Source organism: Austrofundulus limnaeus, unplaced genomic scaffold (assembly GCF_001266775.1).
Source record: "Austrofundulus limnaeus strain Quisiro unplaced genomic scaffold, Austrofundulus_limnaeus-1.0 Scaffold84, whole genome shotgun sequence".
NCBI classification, from domain to species: domain Eukaryota; kingdom Metazoa; phylum Chordata; class Actinopteri; order Cyprinodontiformes; family Rivulidae; genus Austrofundulus; species Austrofundulus limnaeus.
The window spans coordinates 897,351-915,017 of NW_013952486.1; the positions used below are offsets into that span (position 1 = coordinate 897,351).

Genomic DNA, 17,667 nt, shown 5'->3' on the forward strand with positions numbered 1-17,667 from the left:
GAAGAAGTCTCTTGGAGGAGAGACGAAACGTTTCATTAGAGAAGAACCCGTCCAGAAGACCTATACAATTTTCTTTTTGACATATATAAACACAAAATGTCTAATTTTTTTTAAGTTGTGAACAATTTGGGACTTAAAAAGACACATGAATCAGCACAAAACTGCACAGTTTCAGTGAGTCACATCAATTACTCACATATTCTGGTTTTTCCTGCAACAAAACCCTGATTTTGTTCACAGCGGAAGGAGTCTAAAGAAAAACAAAAGAACGCAAAAAGTTATAATCCACAATTTTCCACAAAGTATATGCTGCATTAATAAAAGAGCATTCAATTTCCCTGGAAATCCTGTGACTGTATGTAACAATCTGAAAAAAAGAAAAAGAGCAAAAGTAAAAACAAAGATTTTTTTTTTTTTGCTGGTATAAGTTTCTTTAGCTGTTTTGATACCTTTCACCCAACTATTACACAGACATATAATAACTTGTCTGAAACTGAGGTCTGYACCTGTAGTGTAACAAAAAATCCTGAGCTACAATAGCCTCTGCTGGAACTGAATGTACTTCAGTGCCAAAAAAGAAGAATTACGAGTTTGAGCTCTGTGTGGAGTCGGCTGGAAGGTACTAATCCCTTCAAGTCTGCAGAACGATCATTAGTATTTGCTGCTGTGTGCAGATGAACACGTCATTCCAAATGAGACCTCAGCGGTCACTGACAGCTTTAGGAAATCCACGAGGAGCCGTCCTTTCAAACGTCGACTGCAGTCCGTCACGTTTCAGTTCCTTCAGGTGACAACCTTTATCAACTCGGGCCACAGCACAAACTCATTATCTCTGCAGCAGCCATTATCAAACAAACCATGACCACGTTTCTCAGTGATTACATCGTCACAYTGTTTGGCTTTACCATTCAACTGAATAATGTTAAAACATTGTCAATGCATTTCAGACTGACTAAAATTAAGACGTTTAATATTYTAAGTGAAACTGTTTCCACTAATGAACCATAGAAGATGCAAGAATGCAGGCTAAAGCATTTCATTGATTAACTGGARTGATAACATTCCTACACTTATTTACAGATTTTAGTTTCAATTTTTAAAATTTGCTATAAATAACGACTGCAAGGAAAGGTGTCCAATAAAACCACTTTCCTAAGATGCACTAACTTTTAAATTTTAAGTTTGCAAAGTTTGTGTAATGAGGCATTCGGTGTTTTTGACAAGTGCAAGACTGAACCCTTCAGGGTTTTCTTTGACAGGTTTGTTTACATGTGGAGGAGCACGTCCTCAAATACTTTTGGCAGTTTACTCTGTACCCCTGACTCCCTGCAAATACTAACTAGTCAAGAAAAAGGATACACATTTATTCTTCAGTTTGCTAAACTGAGWTTACTTTACCAACGTATTTTAAGAGCATTTCTTTAACTCGTAAATATAAATCTTAGTCCCTATCCTGCAAATTATAACTTTTGTTTTGACATTTCTGGTATTTTGATGACGTTTTATCTAAAATTGCCATCTTAGCTAGCAACATCGACTGTCTACATTGGTTACTTGGCTAAATCTAATCGTTAGGCTGCAAAACACAAACACAATATGTCACTGCTAAGATTGTGTCTTAAAAAAACACAACATGAAAAAGTAATGTGGCTACAAGGGCAGCGAAATGTTGAGAGACAAGCTACTCGAAACTCGGGTTAGCTAACTCTGCCATCACAAAATGGCTCCCTGAGATTACACCACGCTCTCGAACAATACGCGAACAAACACAACAATGTGCTTTGTTTGAAATATTAACTGAATCTCTAAACTTACCAACGTGAGAGCGGCTCTAGTGGGTAATATTTTCCTTTTATTCACTGCTCGGACAGTCGCTCGCACCAAGGAGGCAGACATGTTGATAACTAACCCATAACATTGAAGAGCGCAAGCGTGCGAACGACCTGTGGAACGCCCAAAACACGTATACTGACCGGTGATTGGTTAATAGCTTGACTGACGGGCGCAACAGCTAATGATGTAACGCACTCACATCTTGAAGGATGATCTTTTGTTATGTAACATTTTTGTAAACTAAATAATGTCGTATATACGTATAACGTATGTCAACTTCTTAAATAGTTTGTAGGTAAGTAATAATCTATTTTTATTTACTCTACATGATCTTGCTAAATTTAAACCGTCGACTGTTTTGATGTCGAACGGAACACACTGTTTACTGGAACTTGGTGTCCTCATATTTTTATTTTTGAGCCCCACCTCCTCCCTGTCCAAAACAGTCAAAACACTGTACACAAAGAAAAAACACGTGCAATCACTCGGTTTTTTTATTTACATTTCAGACTTTTGACATTTCTAAAAATAACATATTTATAAAGTGAAATAATATATTTTAAAAAAGCCCCAGCCTTATGTTTGAAGATAAGATCCTTCTAGTGGGCAAAAAGCCCCCCTAACTGCACTGATTCAGTAGCTTGTGTAGAAGAATGAACACGAAGTGCTTGTTTTTAGTATATTTTTAGTTACAGACACTTAACATTCACTGGGGTCTTTACAATCMTTCTTGTTGCACAATCTGGATTCATCCATTTAATTTCAAATATTTTAATACTTGATCTCACAGCAGCAAGGTATGGTTCCTAATCAACAATCCTCCACCTCCGTGCATGACAGTTCAGGGGTTTGATGTGCCGATATGTTTAGTTTTTTTTCTCTATTTGGACACATCTTTTCAAAGAAAAAATGTTCCAGAAATCATGTGGTAAGGTTTTGCACAGACATGTTTTTATAAAAGACACACGTACGTCATCTTGGGAATTAAACTTTAGTTTATTTTTTGAGACAAAATGGATTGCGAGTCAGCTTTTTTTTTTTTTTTTTTTTTTTGGCATGATCATGGGTTTCCTAATATATGAAAGCTTTCACAAGTCCATCTAAACAAATAAGGCCAGAAATTAAAGCCACTTTTAAAGAAACATAATCACAATACTACGAACAGGTGTTTTTTGTGGGGATTTTTTYATATATAAAAAATTTTGTAATACCAGCAAAACAACAGAGGCAGTGGGTCTGATCTTAAAAGTGAAATAAAAACAGGGGTATCTGAGACTCAACAAGCAGCAACATAATTTAAGGTGTGGACCCTTACAGTGCAGCTACCAAACTCTGTCATCATTACAATAAAATTACAAGATTTACAAGTTTAGAAATGCTTTGCAGCATTGTATGCCAGCAGCTAGACCAGTAGACAGATTTTCAAAGAAAAAAMAATTTAAAAAGTAAAACTGAAACAGCTGGGTGAGAATCAAACAGCGATTGGACATGCCTCAAAGTAAATTTTTGATCTTTAATTTMAAAAATAAGGGGAAAAAACATGGTGTTTTCTCCGCTAAACAGCACCAAYTTCAAGGATGAAGTGGAGACTGACTCAGACACCAGTGCTGTGGAGAAATCAGACATTTAAAATATAAGCGCACTAAAACAGATCGTAGCCACAACAAAAGGCAACTACCATCAAAACCTTCATTATATRTTTTTTGGTAAATCCACTTACCACAATGATCTTTTGGAAGGAAAAAATAAGAACTGAGTGATAATTTGATGTTTAAAGGGCTTCATGAAAATAGAAGAACCTACCTTTCCCTCGCCGTTTATTTTCTTCTACTCCAATTATGTCAAAGTGTTTGCAACATATTTAAAATAAACGTAGAAGACAATCTTAAAAACATACCTAACTATTATGATTCAAGCTATCTATCCTCTGACACTTAGGTTTTTTTGTCCTAAATTTAGTCATTTTAAGAAATTTCCGAATTGGACTGCAAAGTAATGAATAAAAAAACAATAAACTGACTTGCAGAGTGTGTAAACTAAGACCTTGGACGTATGAATAATGGCTTGTCTTTGTAAAATAAAAGGTGAAGAGGACTGCAGGGTGGGAGTGAGGACAGACACACATAAAAGGCCCTATTTGGCTTCAAGTCACGGTGTCCAGGCTTTGGCTTTAAYGGGCTCCATCTGGCCTAACAGTACTACTCAGATTTAAGTTTTTATTTTTATTTTGTTGTTGTTGTTGTTGGGCTTTGGGATGCAGTCTGCGTGGACAACAGTAGAATTATTTTGTGGTCTGGAGCTTCTCATTCCACTGGGTTCTTCTTGTGACCAGTCCRGTTCATGTTTCGACAGGCTAAACTACCTAAGAGACATGAGAAAGRAAATATTGACATTTGTGCAAATATTTACCCCCAACAATGTGGTCAGTTCAACATAAAGAAGACTTCTTTAAAAGACAAATCAGGGTCCACAGAAAGATGGTGAAACTAGATACAGAAACGTCTTCTCACCTGCTTGCGGACCCAGGATTACAGTTTGTTGCCTTTTCCTAGTCTTCTCGTCTTGCATGGATAAGCCCTGGAAGAAAAAGAATAAAGAGCATTCCAACAAAAATACTAAAAGCTCATTTTACATGAAATTTTATCAGTCTGAAAAAACACACCTGTTTTTCCTTTTCTCTCATATTCTTTATGTAGGCTGAAGAAGAGAAGGAAAATCAAGATTATGATTAAAAAAATCAAATAGCATCATCTTGAGTAAGTATAAAAACACAAATATCACTGTTAACCAATATGTTTTAGATAGTTGGCAAAGTGAAAAAGAAATAAACTTTATGTGAACCTGCAGGGCCTCTATAAAGTTGGCAGTCCTTCTTGATGTGGGAACTTGAGCCACACAGGAAGCAGCAGCGAATCTCCAGTGCATCTCTTTTTTTCCAGTGTTCATTCCTATGCCTGACCTGATCCTTCGCCTCCTCCRACGAGTCCATTTTGTCCTGCGATTGCTCTAGCATATTGTCCGAGTCCCTTCTGTGCTTGGGCCTAAGACAAAAAACAAACAAACAAAAAAACAGTTAAAATCAGAACCACTTATAAAGAAGCATWGATCAGTTCCGACACATGTGCTGCGATTGTACCCACTTCCTACGCATAGGGCAGTCCTTCATGAAGTGGCCGATCTTGCCACAGATGCGGCAGCAGCGATCGTTGGGAGCCACTTCTCCTTCTGTGAGAATTTCAGGATCGAAAAAGTACTCCTGAACAAAACAAATCAGAGGTGTCGATATGCTGAATGTGAAAAAAAAAAAATATATATATATATACAGCCCATGTTTTATGCATGGGCGTAATTTGCTGGGGGGTTATGACCCCTCACAATAATGTGATCCAGTCAATATAACCCCCGCCCAGTAAAATGACATCATTGGCTCTAACACAATAGAAAGTAACTGGGTAAATACACAGCTGTTTGTTGTTTTTAGGTAACTTTGACCTGATGTCAAAATTTACGATGTTATATATGTAGTTTAAGCATAAATGCTGAAAATGGCATGCAGGGTTTTAGTCTGYTCATCAYATTATGGCTGTATTTGTTGAATCATGAGTTGTAATTTTTMCTAGCTAAATTATAGTGCACCAGATAAATACTAGGGGTGCAACAACACATGCRTCTGTATCRAATCGTTCAATAAAGTGGTTTAGGTTCAATACACACTTGTTTAGAATACAGATTTTTTTAAATTGCAAGTTAAGAAGGGCAAGGAAATTTCCCTGTTTTGTATTGAAACAATTTTGAACCGTTAGACTAAAGTATTAAACAGAACCGAATCGTGAATTTTCTGTATCGATGCACCCCTTATAAATGCATACACTTAGAAATTTGTGAAATTTGGGTATGTCATATAGTTCATCCTAAAAATGTAAAAAATTGTTACTGCTAGAAAAAAATTAGTTGAAAAAAGTAAGAATTTTCTTGAATGTTGAACTGACATGAAAAGGTGCAGAGTACAAACAAAGAAAAGAGGGTCAGAGTAAAAGCACAATGTATTTTAACCGCAAAATATTCAAAATCATTTCACAAAAGTAAATAATTCAATAAGTATAAATAAACAGGCAGAGAACACAACCCCCCTAATGGTAGACTTAATGTTATGGCCTTGGTTTTAAGTACTGACCATTTCACTGGTATACACGGCAGGGAAAGCCTTCATGGCTGTGCCAAAGACTCTTCTTCCGTTGATGAAAGCTTTCATGATGAAGTTAGTCACTGTTTTAAGGATTAAAAAGAGTCATATGAAAAAAAAATTTTTGTAAAGACATAAATGTTAACAATGAAGTACAAAAAAAAAAAGATTAGCATACTTTTTCTGGACAGACCAGCACCCAAATTATGATTCAGGTCGAACGGATCTGTAATGTGACAGTTAAACATTGATTTAAAAAGTAATCAGAGTGTTGCACAGGTGAGTGGATTAAATCTAATTTTCTTGTGCTTTGAGTGTAKGATCAGCTGACCTTCGATGACGATGTATTTGGAGGTCCACTGTTTGTTGAAGGTGGTGAGGCGGGCGTGCTGTCGGATGCACACGACGTGTTCTTTGAAGTCGAAGTCTTCAGTGTAGAAGCGGAGAAGGCCGAGCCACAGCTCCCCCACCGCCTCAGTGTTCGTTCCATACTGGGGCCAGTGGCTGGGCTGCAGGTGAACAAAGAATGGTGGTAACACATCAAAATAATGTTTTATTTTATGACAAAACACATAAAACCATACAGTACTTACTAGTGCTTTTAAATCACCAAAGAAGTACACGTTCCAGCCATCAACCAGTACTTGAGGCTTCTTCTCTCCAGCATAAATCTGTAGAAAACCAGTCAAATCAAGTGACTGTGTAAAAAAAGAGCTGCATACAAATATGGTTTCTGTACCTCTTGCAGCACAGGTATGACTGGCGGGYTCCTCTGCTGAAGGAAGAACAGCACCATGAGTGTGTAAGCGTAGGATGAGAGGCTGCCACGAGATGCATCCCCGATGTCGCACATCTATGACGGGACGGGAAGAGAAATACGTTAACAGTGTACAACACATCTGACTGTGTCGACACAAAAAGATCCCAAAGCTTTACGTCCAAAAACGGAAGCTCACCTTCGCAAAAACCTTCATAACGTAACAGAGAATCTTCACTCTTTGGTCGATGGCAGCATATGAGGCGAGCAGGTTAGTGTTGTGCAGAGCCTGGAGAGAAAATGGGTTACTTTCTAACATAAGAGAAAACTCAAAACACAAGAGGCGGAGACCTACCAGTGTATTGTAGAGGCTGATGTCTCCCTCCAAGCCGGTCAGATTGTGGTAAAACTTAACGATGGGGACTTTAGCTGTAGTAATGGGCAGGATGTTCTTCAGACCTGGACAAGAAGAGAAAAAACATYGTTGTTTGGATAGAAGCTAGCGAAAGAATCACTGATGATTTCATTTAATAATAACTTCAACRTTATAAGTTTCATTTGAAGTAGATCTATGTTGATCTAAGTGATCGGGTCTACAACGCACCTGAATGTTTTTTTAGCATCCTTGCCAGGCTTTTAATGATAGTGATGCATTCATAATCCTATCAGAAAACAAACAAAACAAGATTTAAAATCTAGCTAAAAACTCTTCCTAAAATATTATACAGAATGGTTGCAAAGTGTTGTATTTCACTTTATCATCTGATCAAATCCTCTCCTTGGGCTGCCACCTTATCATGGTGGAGAGGTTTGAGTGTCCCAATGATCCTAGGAGCTATGTTGTCAGGGGCTTTATGCCCCCCAGTAGGGCCACCCAAGGCAAACAGGTCCTAGGTGAGGGATCAGGCAAAGTGCAGCCCAAAGACCCCTATGATGAACACAATAAATGGATTGAGTGTTCCCTCGCCCGGACGCGGGTCACCAGGGCCCCACTCTGGAGCCAGGCCTGGAGGTGGGGCATGCTGGCGAGCACCTGGTGGCCGGGCTTTCACCCATGGAGCCTGGTCGGGCACAGCCCGAAGAGGAGACGTGGGTCCATCTTCCCTTGGGCTCACCACCTGTGGGAGGGGCCGTAGGGGTCAGGTGCAATGTGTGCTGGGCAGTGGTYGAAGGCGGGGACCTTGGCGGTCCGATYCTCGGCTACAGAAGCAGGCTCTAGGGACGTAGAATGTCACTTCTCTGATGGGGAAGGAGCCTGAGCTGGTGTGTGAGGTTGAGAGGTTTCGACTAGATATAGTCAGACTCACCTCGACCCACTGCTCTGGCTCTGGAACCAGTCTCCTTGAGAGGGGTTGAACACTTCCACTCTGGAGTTACCCATGTTGAGAGGCGCCGAGCAGGAGTGGGCATACTTATTGTCCCCCATCTCGGTTCTTGTATGTTGGGGTTCACCCCGATGAACAAGAGGGTAGCCTCCCTCCGCCTACGGGTGGGGGGACGGGTCCTGATTGTTGTTTGTGCCTATGCGCCTAACAGCAGTTCAGATTACCCACCCTTTCTGGAGTCCTTGGAGGTGGTGCTGGAGAGCGCTCCTAACGGGGACTCCCTCGTTCTGCTGGGGGACTTCAACGCTCAYGTGGGTAATGACAGTGAGACCTGKAGAGGCGTGGTTGGGAGGAGCGGCCCCSCTGACCTGAACCCGAGCGGTGTTTTGTTATTGGACTTCTGCGCTCGTCACGGATTGTCCATAACGAACACCATGTTCAGGCATAAGGGTGTCCATATGTGCWCTTGGCACCAGGACACCCTAGGCCACAGTTCGATGATCGACTTTGTTATTGTTTCATGTAATCTGCGACCGCATGTTTTGGACACTCGAGTGAAGAGAGGGGCGGAGCTGTCAACTGACCACTACCTGGTGGTGAGTTGGCTCCGGTGGTGGGGGAGGAAGCCGGTCAGACCTGGCAGGCCCAAACGTGTAGTGAGGGTCTGCTGGGAACGTCTGTTAGAGTCTCCCCTCAGACAAAGCTTCAACTCACACCTCCGGGGGAACTTCGAACACGTTACGAGGGAGGTGGGGGACATTGAGTCCGAATGGGCCATGTTCCATACCTCCATTGTCGAGGCGGCTTACCTGAGCTGTGGCCTTAAGGTTATAGGTGCCTGTMGGGGCGGCAACCCTCGAACCCGCTGGTGGACACTAGYGGTGAGGGATGCTGTCAGGCTGAAGAAGGAGTCCTATCGGGTCTTTTTGGCCTGTGGGACTYCRGAWGCAGCCGATAGGTATCTGCAGTCCAAGCGGATTGCGGCTCGGGTGGTCGCTGAGGCAAAAACCCGGGCGTGGGAGGAGTTCGGAGAGGCCAAGGAAAAAGACTTCTGTATAGCTTTGAAGCGATTCTGGGCCACCATCCAGCGTTTCTGGGGGGGGGGGAGCGGTTCACCACCAACAGTGTTTATGGTGGGGATGGTGCGCTGCTGATCTCAACTTGTGACGATGTGGGTCGGTGGGAGGAATACTTCAAAGACCTCCTCAATCCTACCGAAACGTCTTCCCATTAGGAAGCAGAGCCTGGGTCCCCTGGGTCAGACTCTCCAATCTCCGGTGCCGGGGTCGCYGAGGTGGTTAAAAAGCTCCTCGGTGGCAAGGTGCCGGGGATGGATGAGATTCGCCYGGAGTTCCTTAAGGCTCTGGATGTTGTGGGGTTGCGTTGGTTGACACAACTCTACAATATCGCGTGGACATCGGGGGCAGTTCCCCTGGATTGACAGACCGGGGTGGTGGCCCCCCTATTTAAAAAGGGAGACCACAGAGTGTGTTCCAACTATASGGGGATCACACTTCTGAGCCTCCCTGGTAAGGTCTATTCAGGGATTCTGGAGAGGAGGGTCCGTCAGATAGTTGAATCTCGGATTCAGGAAGAGCAGTGTGGTTTTCGTCCTGGTTGTGGACCAGCTCTACACCCTCAGCAGGGTCCTGGAGGGTGCATGGGAGTTCGTCCAACCAGTCTACATGTGTTTTGTGGACTTGGAGAAGGCGTTCGACCGTGTCCCTCAGGGRCTCCTGTGGGGGATACTCCGGGAGTATGGGGTACCAGGCCCATTGATACGGGCTGTTAAGTCCCTGTATGACCGGTGCCAGAGCTTGGTCCACATTCCCGGTAGTAAGTCGGACTCATTTCCAGTGAGAGTTGGACTCCGCCAAGGTTGACCTTTGTCACCGATCCTGTTCATAACTTTTATGGACAAAATTTCTAGGCACAGCCAAGGTGTTGAGGGGATCCTTTTTGGTGACCTTAGGATCGCATCTTTGCTTTTTGCGGATGATGTGGTCCTATTGGCTTCATCAGATCGTGATTTCCAGCTCTCACTGGAGCAGTTCACAGCCGAGTGTGAAGCAGCTGGGATGAGGATCAGTGCCTCCAAATCCAAGACCATGGTCTTGAGCCRGAAACCGGTAGGGTCCYGCCTCCAGGTCGGGGAGGAGGTCCTGCCCCAAGTGGAGGAGTTTAAGTATTTCGGGGTCTTGTTCATGARTGAGGGAAGAATGGAGTGGGAGATCGACAGGCAGATTGGTGCTGCATCTGCAGTGATGCGGGCGCTGTACTAGACTGTCGTGGTGAGGCGGGAGCTGAGCCAGAAGGCAAAGCTTTCGGTATACTGGTCAGTCTACGTTCCTACCCTCATCTATGGTCACGAACTTTGGGTAGTGACCGAAAGAACAAGATCACGGATACAAGCRGCTGAAATGAGTTCCCTTTGCAGGGTGTCTGGGCTCTCCCTTAGAGATAGGGTGAGAAGCTCGGTCATCCGGGAGGGACTCAGAGTAGAGCCACTGCTCCTCCACGTCGAGAGGAGTCAGTTGAGGTGGCTCGGGTATCTGGTTAGGATGCYTCCTGGATGCCTCCCTGGTGAGGTGTTCCGGGCATGTCCCACTGGGAGGAGGCCCAGAGGAAGACCCAGGACACGCTGGAGGGACTATGTTTCTCGGYTGGCCTGGGAATGCCTTGGGATTCCCTCAGACGAGCTGGCCCAAGTGGCTGGGGAGAGGGAAGTCTGGGTCTCTCTGCTTAGGCTGCTGCCTCCGCGACCCAATCCCGGATAAGCAGCAGAAAACGGACGGACAGATGGACATCAGATCAAATAATATAATGAATATGCATTTTTGATAAAATAATTCATTACCATATACAAGGCTACTCACTAGCAGGAGCTTGAGCTAATATTAATAATCATAAAGTAATTAACAAATAACTTGCACTTAAAGTTTCCTGTCCCTCCAAGATCATGCAGATGTCCAGGTCGCTCTGTCTGAAGCCGAAGCCATTTTTCGACGAGCCAAATAGTTTCAGCCGAGCCGCTGTGTGAGAGTAGATTTAAAAAAAAAAAAGTTCTGTCAATGAACAGTTTTGGAAGGTAATGCAGTTACACTTTAAGAAATTAAAACCCAATCAAATAACGAAAAAATAAATAAAAAGAGTTACCAGGAAACTGCCGTTTGACAAAGTTCTCCAGATCTTTAAGGATGTGTTCCCTGACTCCCACTTCCAGGTTATCTGGGGCAAAGTCATCTAAAACAGGGATAGTAAAACATTAACTTTATTTGTGATCAAGCCACGCTGTAAACATATAAATTTATAATAAAGCTTAAAACAGTGTTAGATAGGTGATATGAATTATTTTAATTAGTGAGCCAAACCACACACTACTCACTGTAGCATTGCTCACAGACTTTGTTAAGAATCCTGAGAAAATCTGGTGTCATCGGTGGCAGCGGCTCCAGCTCCACCTTCTTAAAATCTTCAGGACAGTCTTTCTTCAGATGTCCGTCACGCTTGCATAAGCTGCACACGACCATGTGTGACTAAAAAACATGAATCCAAATTCAGKTTGAGCCCAAAATAACTTCCACGACATGTTTGTTACAAACACTAATACACAAGATTAAACCTACCTTTCCTCTTGTGAAGGCCTGTCTGGTGAACTCATAAGACTGTTGGGTTTGGTTTGGGGTTTTCTYTTCCACACTTTCACCTTCAGTTTGATCTTCTGAAGGTTTGGGTGAAAGCCTGTCAGGTGCCAGGTCCACCTCTTCTTCYTCCTCCTCATCCTCATCTAACGAACCAGGCGTGTCCAAATCTGGAGCTTCCTCGTCAGACAGGAGGTCCTCCCCTGAAATCTCATCGACTTGGAAAATTTCCTCCTCCTCTGTGGTAAAGCTGTCCAGGTGCTGTCTGTCGTGTGCGTTATTATCAGTGTCCACATCCTCATCCTGCTCGTCTTCATCCTCATCCTCGGAGAGACTGCCTTTGCCCGGGTCCACTTTTTCCTTCTCCTTGTCTTCGTCCGAGTCGCTGCATCCCTCGACTTCCTCCTCTTCCTCAATGATGCAGTCAGAGTCCTCAGGATCATTCTCTGCGGTGTGACCGGGACTTGTTTGCCATGACTGGAGGGAGTGCTGACTGAAGCCCGACAAACATGGAACGACTTTGGGGTTGCCTCCTTGGTCGTGGCCCTGCTTGSCCTCTCTCTTGTGGTTAACAGCGTTGGCGCTGAGTGGAAGTGCAAAGTACTTATATGTGCTTTTAAGGCAGTGGACGATGTAGTCGTACATCTGCTGGCTGTTYACCGTGCGGGCCACGTTTCTCTTCACAGCAAACGGGTCTGAAAACAGCAACAGTTCTTAAAGTTTCGCCACGGATGAGTAATAACCTTTAATGAAAAACACTGAAAAACAATATGCTAATTTAAAAAAAAAAGCTAACAGACTTTAAATAAATTAAGGAAGACTTCAAAAATTCTAAACTAACTGTAAAATAAATCTGTTTTACAAATGCAAAGAAAATTTATTTCTGACCCTCAACGGCGATTCGTTTCTTTGGCCAGTCTTTCATCTCTCGAGAGAGGAYGGCGCCGGTCCGCACACTGATGACGTTGTCTGCTATGATGAATGCCAGGAAGTAAAAACGAAGCATTTCAATCCAGAGGAACCCGACTTCTACATCTGGATGAGGATTTGGGAACACCAGAGGGACCTGAAAAACAATAGATAAGTAAAAAAAAAATCAGAACTGCAGGATTTTCCACATTTTGGAAATTCCTTGCTTTTCCAGACTTTGCCTAGGCTGGCTATGATATATACTGGCCACATTTTATTTACAATAAATGTGGTAAAACACATTTATGTTTTTTTTAGTCTAGATTTTATCTTTTAGAAAATGCATATCTGTCTAAAAACTAACATTTCATCATATGCTCTTTTACCCCTAATTTACACTAGACGTGGTTCCACTCTGATGCGATGCACAGTTTGCCACCGTTCCTTTGCACCCCAGTTTATACAGCTTCTGCTCCGATGCGAAGCCCAGAGGAAGTCTGAGAAGCGTGTGCAGGAAATGCAATATTGAGCGATAAATCTAATGATAAATGTGGAAGTCAGAGCAAAATAATTAATTCTGTGGAAGACAAACTCCAAACACAGCTGAAAGTGCATCGCTGTCGTCTTTTTTGAAATGTCTGATTTCAAAATAAAATCCACGTGTATCATGTCTGTATACATCTGCTTCCCAAACAGAACGATACATTTTTACAGCATTTGTGTATAAATATATCCATGTATTTATAATTATAGCTGGAATTTCAACAAAATTAGTAGGGCCCTACACAGTAATTTCCGCGATGCGGAAAATACGGACAAAATTGCGGAATCTACCAATCAAAATGGAATTCAGTATAAAACAGGGAATCTCATGGAATTTGCTTATTTGAGCGAGTTTCTGAGGTATTTTGGCCACTGCCGCTTCCTGTACCTGCCGTTATCTGGTAACAGGCACGTGAGGTGAGCTCGGACTGAGCGCCCCTCCTGACACAGACGAAGAAAAAAAACAAAAACAAAGCCGCAACCTGCACAGCGAACAACAAACTTGCTAAAAAATAACGTCCTCCAAAAATATGAAGCTAGGATAAAGTTTAGGACAGAACAATGTCCCAGCAGTAATTTATTTATCTGTAGAACTTTTCTGCAAGTTTTTTTGGCACACGATGGATTGGACGCTGGGAAGAAGCTCCAGACTGCTTCCTCTCTGAAGGTGGAAACATACTCTCTCCGACGCCGACGGGTCGACGCGCAGTCACATGGTTGTTCGGCAGTCATTTTCGCACAGACCTTTCATAGTTCCTGCACACTGCCCCAAGCTCGGGGGAACCCCTCCCTCCCGCTGAAACATACGTCACTGTATGGAATTTCTCCCCTCAACAGCAATGCAGAAAAAAGTCACTCACCTGACAGATTTTTATCCACATCTGTCCTGGTTAAAAAGCTCCACAGCTTCAGAGTCCTCTGTGCCTGTTTATCTGTTACATCTGTTTATCTCCATTTGTGAGTTTTTCACAGTTTGACTATCTTTATAAAACCCTGCTTCATGGTTGACTCGGGGAGCGAGTCGGTTTTTTTTTTCCTTTTTTTAAACCGAGTGGTTGAAGTAAATGCAGCGCATAGCGCTGTCAGCACAAACACGCATGAGTTTTTCTCGGTTTGTCTATCTTTAAAACCGCTCAAAACAGTCTGCTCTAGTCAGAAGCGAGTTTTTGTTTTTTTCTTCTGCTGTGTCCGTCCGAGCGCTTTCAGTTCAGACCAATCACACATGACCGTCGACACGGGAGGGGGGTCAAAAAGTTCTGCCGGGGGCTTGTGCCAAAAGGGGCTGTCGACACGACGTTGCGAAGCCCGGTGACGTAATTTTCGTCAACGTGCAACAATCCGTGCCGACGTCGGCAGTTCGCAGGGAGTTTGTTTCCAGCTTGAGTCACAGACAGAGGAGCAGGAGAGAGACACGGTGAAAACTCCTCAACACTCAGATGTGAGTTGGGAGTCCRACTGGGAGTTTATCCATGATTTTGTTGTTGTTTTGTGTGCAGAATCAGACATTCCGTTAGAAAATTTGAAAAAGCTTTGCCCGTTTTTTGATAAAGCACTAAACGGTGTGTGTGTCTCCATTACAGAAGTAAATGAGCTTAGATGGCAAATGTAGGTTTTGTTTCTTTGACATATTTAATATTAAGTTAAACTCTAAAATGTTTTTATTTTACAAAAGATAACTTTATTATGTGAGACTATATGTTTTACACGTTTTTTTCTTAGTAAATAATTTTAAACACCTTTAATGTTCTATTAAACCACAGCTACTTGTTATATTAGTGAAAGTGAAATGACTGTTTTTTTTATTTCTGTAGCTATTTATTTGTTTAATTATTGTTCAATTACACACTTTTTAGGTTAATAAATATGGTTACAATGAAAATGTGGAATTCAGGGAAAAAAATGGAAAAAGTGGAATAAAAAAAATAAAAACAGAAAAAAACGGAATTTAGGAAAAAATAAAACATATTTTATAGGGCCCTAAATTAGTTTGCCTTTGGCAAATTATTTTGAAAATACAGATGTTGTGCTTGCTCTGGCATACAACAAAAATAACATTGAATCTAATTTTGCCAGTTCGCAGTCCGCTCACCACCACCCTGCAGAGCCAGTGTGGATACTCTCATTGATTATAACGGTTGCCTATAAAGGAACGGAACCACACCTTGTGTAAATTAGGGGTAACTGTTCATATAAATATCCAGAACTGGAAGCTGGAAAATCCAGGAATCCACACTTTTTTAAGAACTGTCAGAACTCTGAGTTGCTTATTTATCTGAACCAGACACAATCTTTAGGATTACCTTTCCCTTTATACAGGCGCCCTCTGCTGGCTGTGAGGACTCCTTGGAGGAAGGGGTGTAGGACCAGTGTAAATATCCCTCCTCGGTATGTGTGAGATTGAAGTCTGATAGCTTGCTGAGTGAAAACACCTTCATCTAAAAACACAATCGGACACCTTGGTTAGTTTCTACCAAGAGAAACTAGTGAGAGCTTAAATTATTTTTTCTTATTTCACACATTAAATGAAGCAAACCTTCTGGTTTAGGTAGGTAGGTAAAAGAGGCTCTCTGCGCTTCTGTAAGAAGTAGATAACCATGAGGGCGAAGACATATGGAGGCAGCCCTCCTTCTTCTGGACGGTCGATCTCACAGATCTACGTAAAAGATGTAGACAAATAAATGTGGGTTTTGTCAAAATTATTTAGGCGTATAAATTATTTTTAACAAGCTTCCTGGCTAACACGGTCAAACTGTTAATATACCCGAGCCCAATGTCTGAATCCCACGACCAGAGGGTGGAGGAGACGCTCTCTACTGGCAAGATCAGCCAGGTAGGAGGTGGTCTGAAAGGCGCTTTCATTGCCTGCACTCATTTTGCAAATCAGGCCACTGTGGAGATAAATGAGAAGTCTTGTTTTCACTAAAAGTTCACTACGTTTGAGCACACGGTATTTTATTAGCGTTATACGTAAGCCATAAACTGTTCCCAACCTGTCTTTGTCTTTACAGATGACCACCGGCACCCTGGCATGGAAATCAGCTTCCACGTCCACAAATAGGGCTGGGAACAATAAAATACACATTTTATGACAGCTCAGCACATGACTGGTTTGCTTAAGGCAAAGTTTATAAAGAACACATGACTCACAGCTCAGAGAGAGGCAGTCCTTCACCAACAACAGGACATCTGGCTGATGCATCTGTGAACAAATTCAAAAGCTTTGAACGCCATCGATGCAATTTAAAAAGCACATCAGCCATAAATAAATCTTCCAGAATTTTAACATATAAAACATGCATCACTTCACATAAGACTTGAACATTACTATCCTGCCCATCTGAGGAAAAAAACTGCTTACTATAATGTTTTGCAGTTTTTACAATAAGCAAATTAACCTTATAGTTTAGAGCAGGGCTATTCAACTAAATTGCTCCGGGGGCCACAGTTACTGCCGGTCAACAGCTGACGGGCCGAACATCCAGCAATGAAAGTTATTATGTAAATAAACCAAGTATTACAAAGATCTCTTACCTTTGAATTAGTTTATTTTGCTGCATTTAATCATGAATACAACACAGAACCCTATAAAAGTAGTGATAATTAAACATTTTCAAAAACAAAACGAACACATTCTGCCTCCTATTTGACACAAATTTTTTGACATCTCTGACTTGCCAAATTTTAAACTTCACTTTCATCATTTTATCTTCAACTGCTTGTAGTTTTAACTGTCTTGGGTGTTTATAGAATTGGTTTTTACCAGCTTCTAGCCAAGATGCTGACGTTTCTGTAGATACCAAACATGTCTATGTTTAACTAACAGAACTTAGAGTAATTAAAGTAGAAAACCAGGGGTTTGGGCTTAAGAGATGAATGAACCAATTGGCGGGCCAAACTTTGGTCACTCACGGGCCACCACTTGAATAGCCCTGGTTTAGAGGTATTTATGCTACTAAACGTCTACTTGGCTACTCACATGAGGTGGATACTGAATGTCTATGTTGACATCAGAATCCTTAAATCCAAATCTAGTAGAAGATGATCCATACAGTCTGAGTTTTATCTCTAAAGGAGAGAGACAGAACAGGAATAAGTCAAACACGCAAGTATGATTTTGACATAAGTTTAACATTGTTATCGGCGGAATTCTTACCTGGCAGGACAGAGAGGAGGAGGTCTTGCATGACGGAGACAACTTCCTGCCTCTTTTGGACGTCCTGGTCGTTCATCCCATGCTGCTGGACGACGACGTCCAGTGCTGCACTCACAGCGCTGATATGCTCAGGACCAGGAGGCAGGATCTCAGTCAGCATCAGCTGCTCCTGTTTCTCCTACGAACACAGAGACAGAGGCTACGTTCACACTGCAGGTCTTAATGCTCAGTTCCCATTTTTTTTAAAAATCCGATCTTTTTGTGTGAACGTTCACATTACATTTTAAATGTGACCTGCATCAGACCCCTGTGTGAACGCTACG

General features: G+C 42.3%; 2 protein-coding genes across 4 annotated transcripts in view; both read right to left on the reverse strand.

Annotated features, from left to right (window-relative positions):
- isca1 (iron-sulfur cluster assembly 1) overlaps window positions 1-1,921 on the reverse strand; it is a 6,222-nt gene extending 4,301 nt beyond the window's left edge. The window contains exons 1-2 of the mRNA XM_014011731.1: window positions 1,816-1,921; window positions 197-250 (exon numbers count right to left, since the gene is read on the reverse strand). Of these exons, the coding sequence (XP_013867185.1) occupies window positions 197-250; window positions 1,816-1,896 (135 nt within the window). The 5' untranslated portion in view covers window positions 1,897-1,921. The remainder of the gene's footprint in view (window positions 1-196; window positions 251-1,815) is intronic.
- A 911-nt stretch (window positions 1,922-2,832) lies between these two features.
- tut7 (terminal uridylyl transferase 7) overlaps window positions 2,833-17,667 on the reverse strand; it is a 17,855-nt gene continuing 3,020 nt past the window's right edge. For all 3 annotated transcript variants that reach the window (XM_014011735.1, XM_014011733.1, XM_014011734.1), the window contains 25 exons: window positions 17,345-17,522; window positions 17,168-17,256; window positions 16,339-16,390; window positions 16,182-16,251; window positions 15,953-16,079; window positions 15,725-15,844; window positions 15,492-15,626; window positions 12,628-12,805; window positions 11,725-12,434; window positions 11,484-11,634; window positions 11,255-11,341; window positions 11,030-11,130; window positions 7,378-7,435; window positions 7,129-7,232; window positions 6,973-7,062; window positions 6,756-6,869; window positions 6,610-6,687; window positions 6,348-6,525; window positions 6,195-6,242; window positions 6,008-6,099; window positions 4,974-5,089; window positions 4,675-4,874; window positions 4,496-4,530; window positions 4,344-4,410; window positions 2,833-4,195 (listed from right to left, as the gene is read on the reverse strand). In XM_014011735.1, the coding sequence (XP_013867189.1) occupies window positions 4,137-4,195; window positions 4,344-4,410; window positions 4,496-4,530; window positions 4,675-4,874; window positions 4,974-5,089; window positions 6,008-6,099; window positions 6,195-6,242; window positions 6,348-6,525; window positions 6,610-6,687; window positions 6,756-6,869; window positions 6,973-7,062; window positions 7,129-7,232; window positions 7,378-7,435; window positions 11,030-11,130; window positions 11,255-11,341; window positions 11,484-11,634; window positions 11,725-12,434; window positions 12,628-12,805; window positions 15,492-15,626; window positions 15,725-15,844; window positions 15,953-16,079; window positions 16,182-16,251; window positions 16,339-16,390; window positions 17,168-17,256; window positions 17,345-17,522 (3,237 nt within the window). In that variant the 3' untranslated portion in view covers window positions 2,833-4,136. The remainder of the gene's footprint in view (window positions 4,196-4,343; window positions 4,411-4,495; window positions 4,531-4,674; window positions 4,875-4,973; window positions 5,090-6,007; window positions 6,100-6,194; window positions 6,243-6,347; window positions 6,526-6,609; window positions 6,688-6,755; window positions 6,870-6,972; window positions 7,063-7,128; window positions 7,233-7,377; window positions 7,436-11,029; window positions 11,131-11,254; window positions 11,342-11,483; window positions 11,635-11,724; window positions 12,435-12,627; window positions 12,806-15,491; window positions 15,627-15,724; window positions 15,845-15,952; window positions 16,080-16,181; window positions 16,252-16,338; window positions 16,391-17,167; window positions 17,257-17,344; window positions 17,523-17,667) is intronic.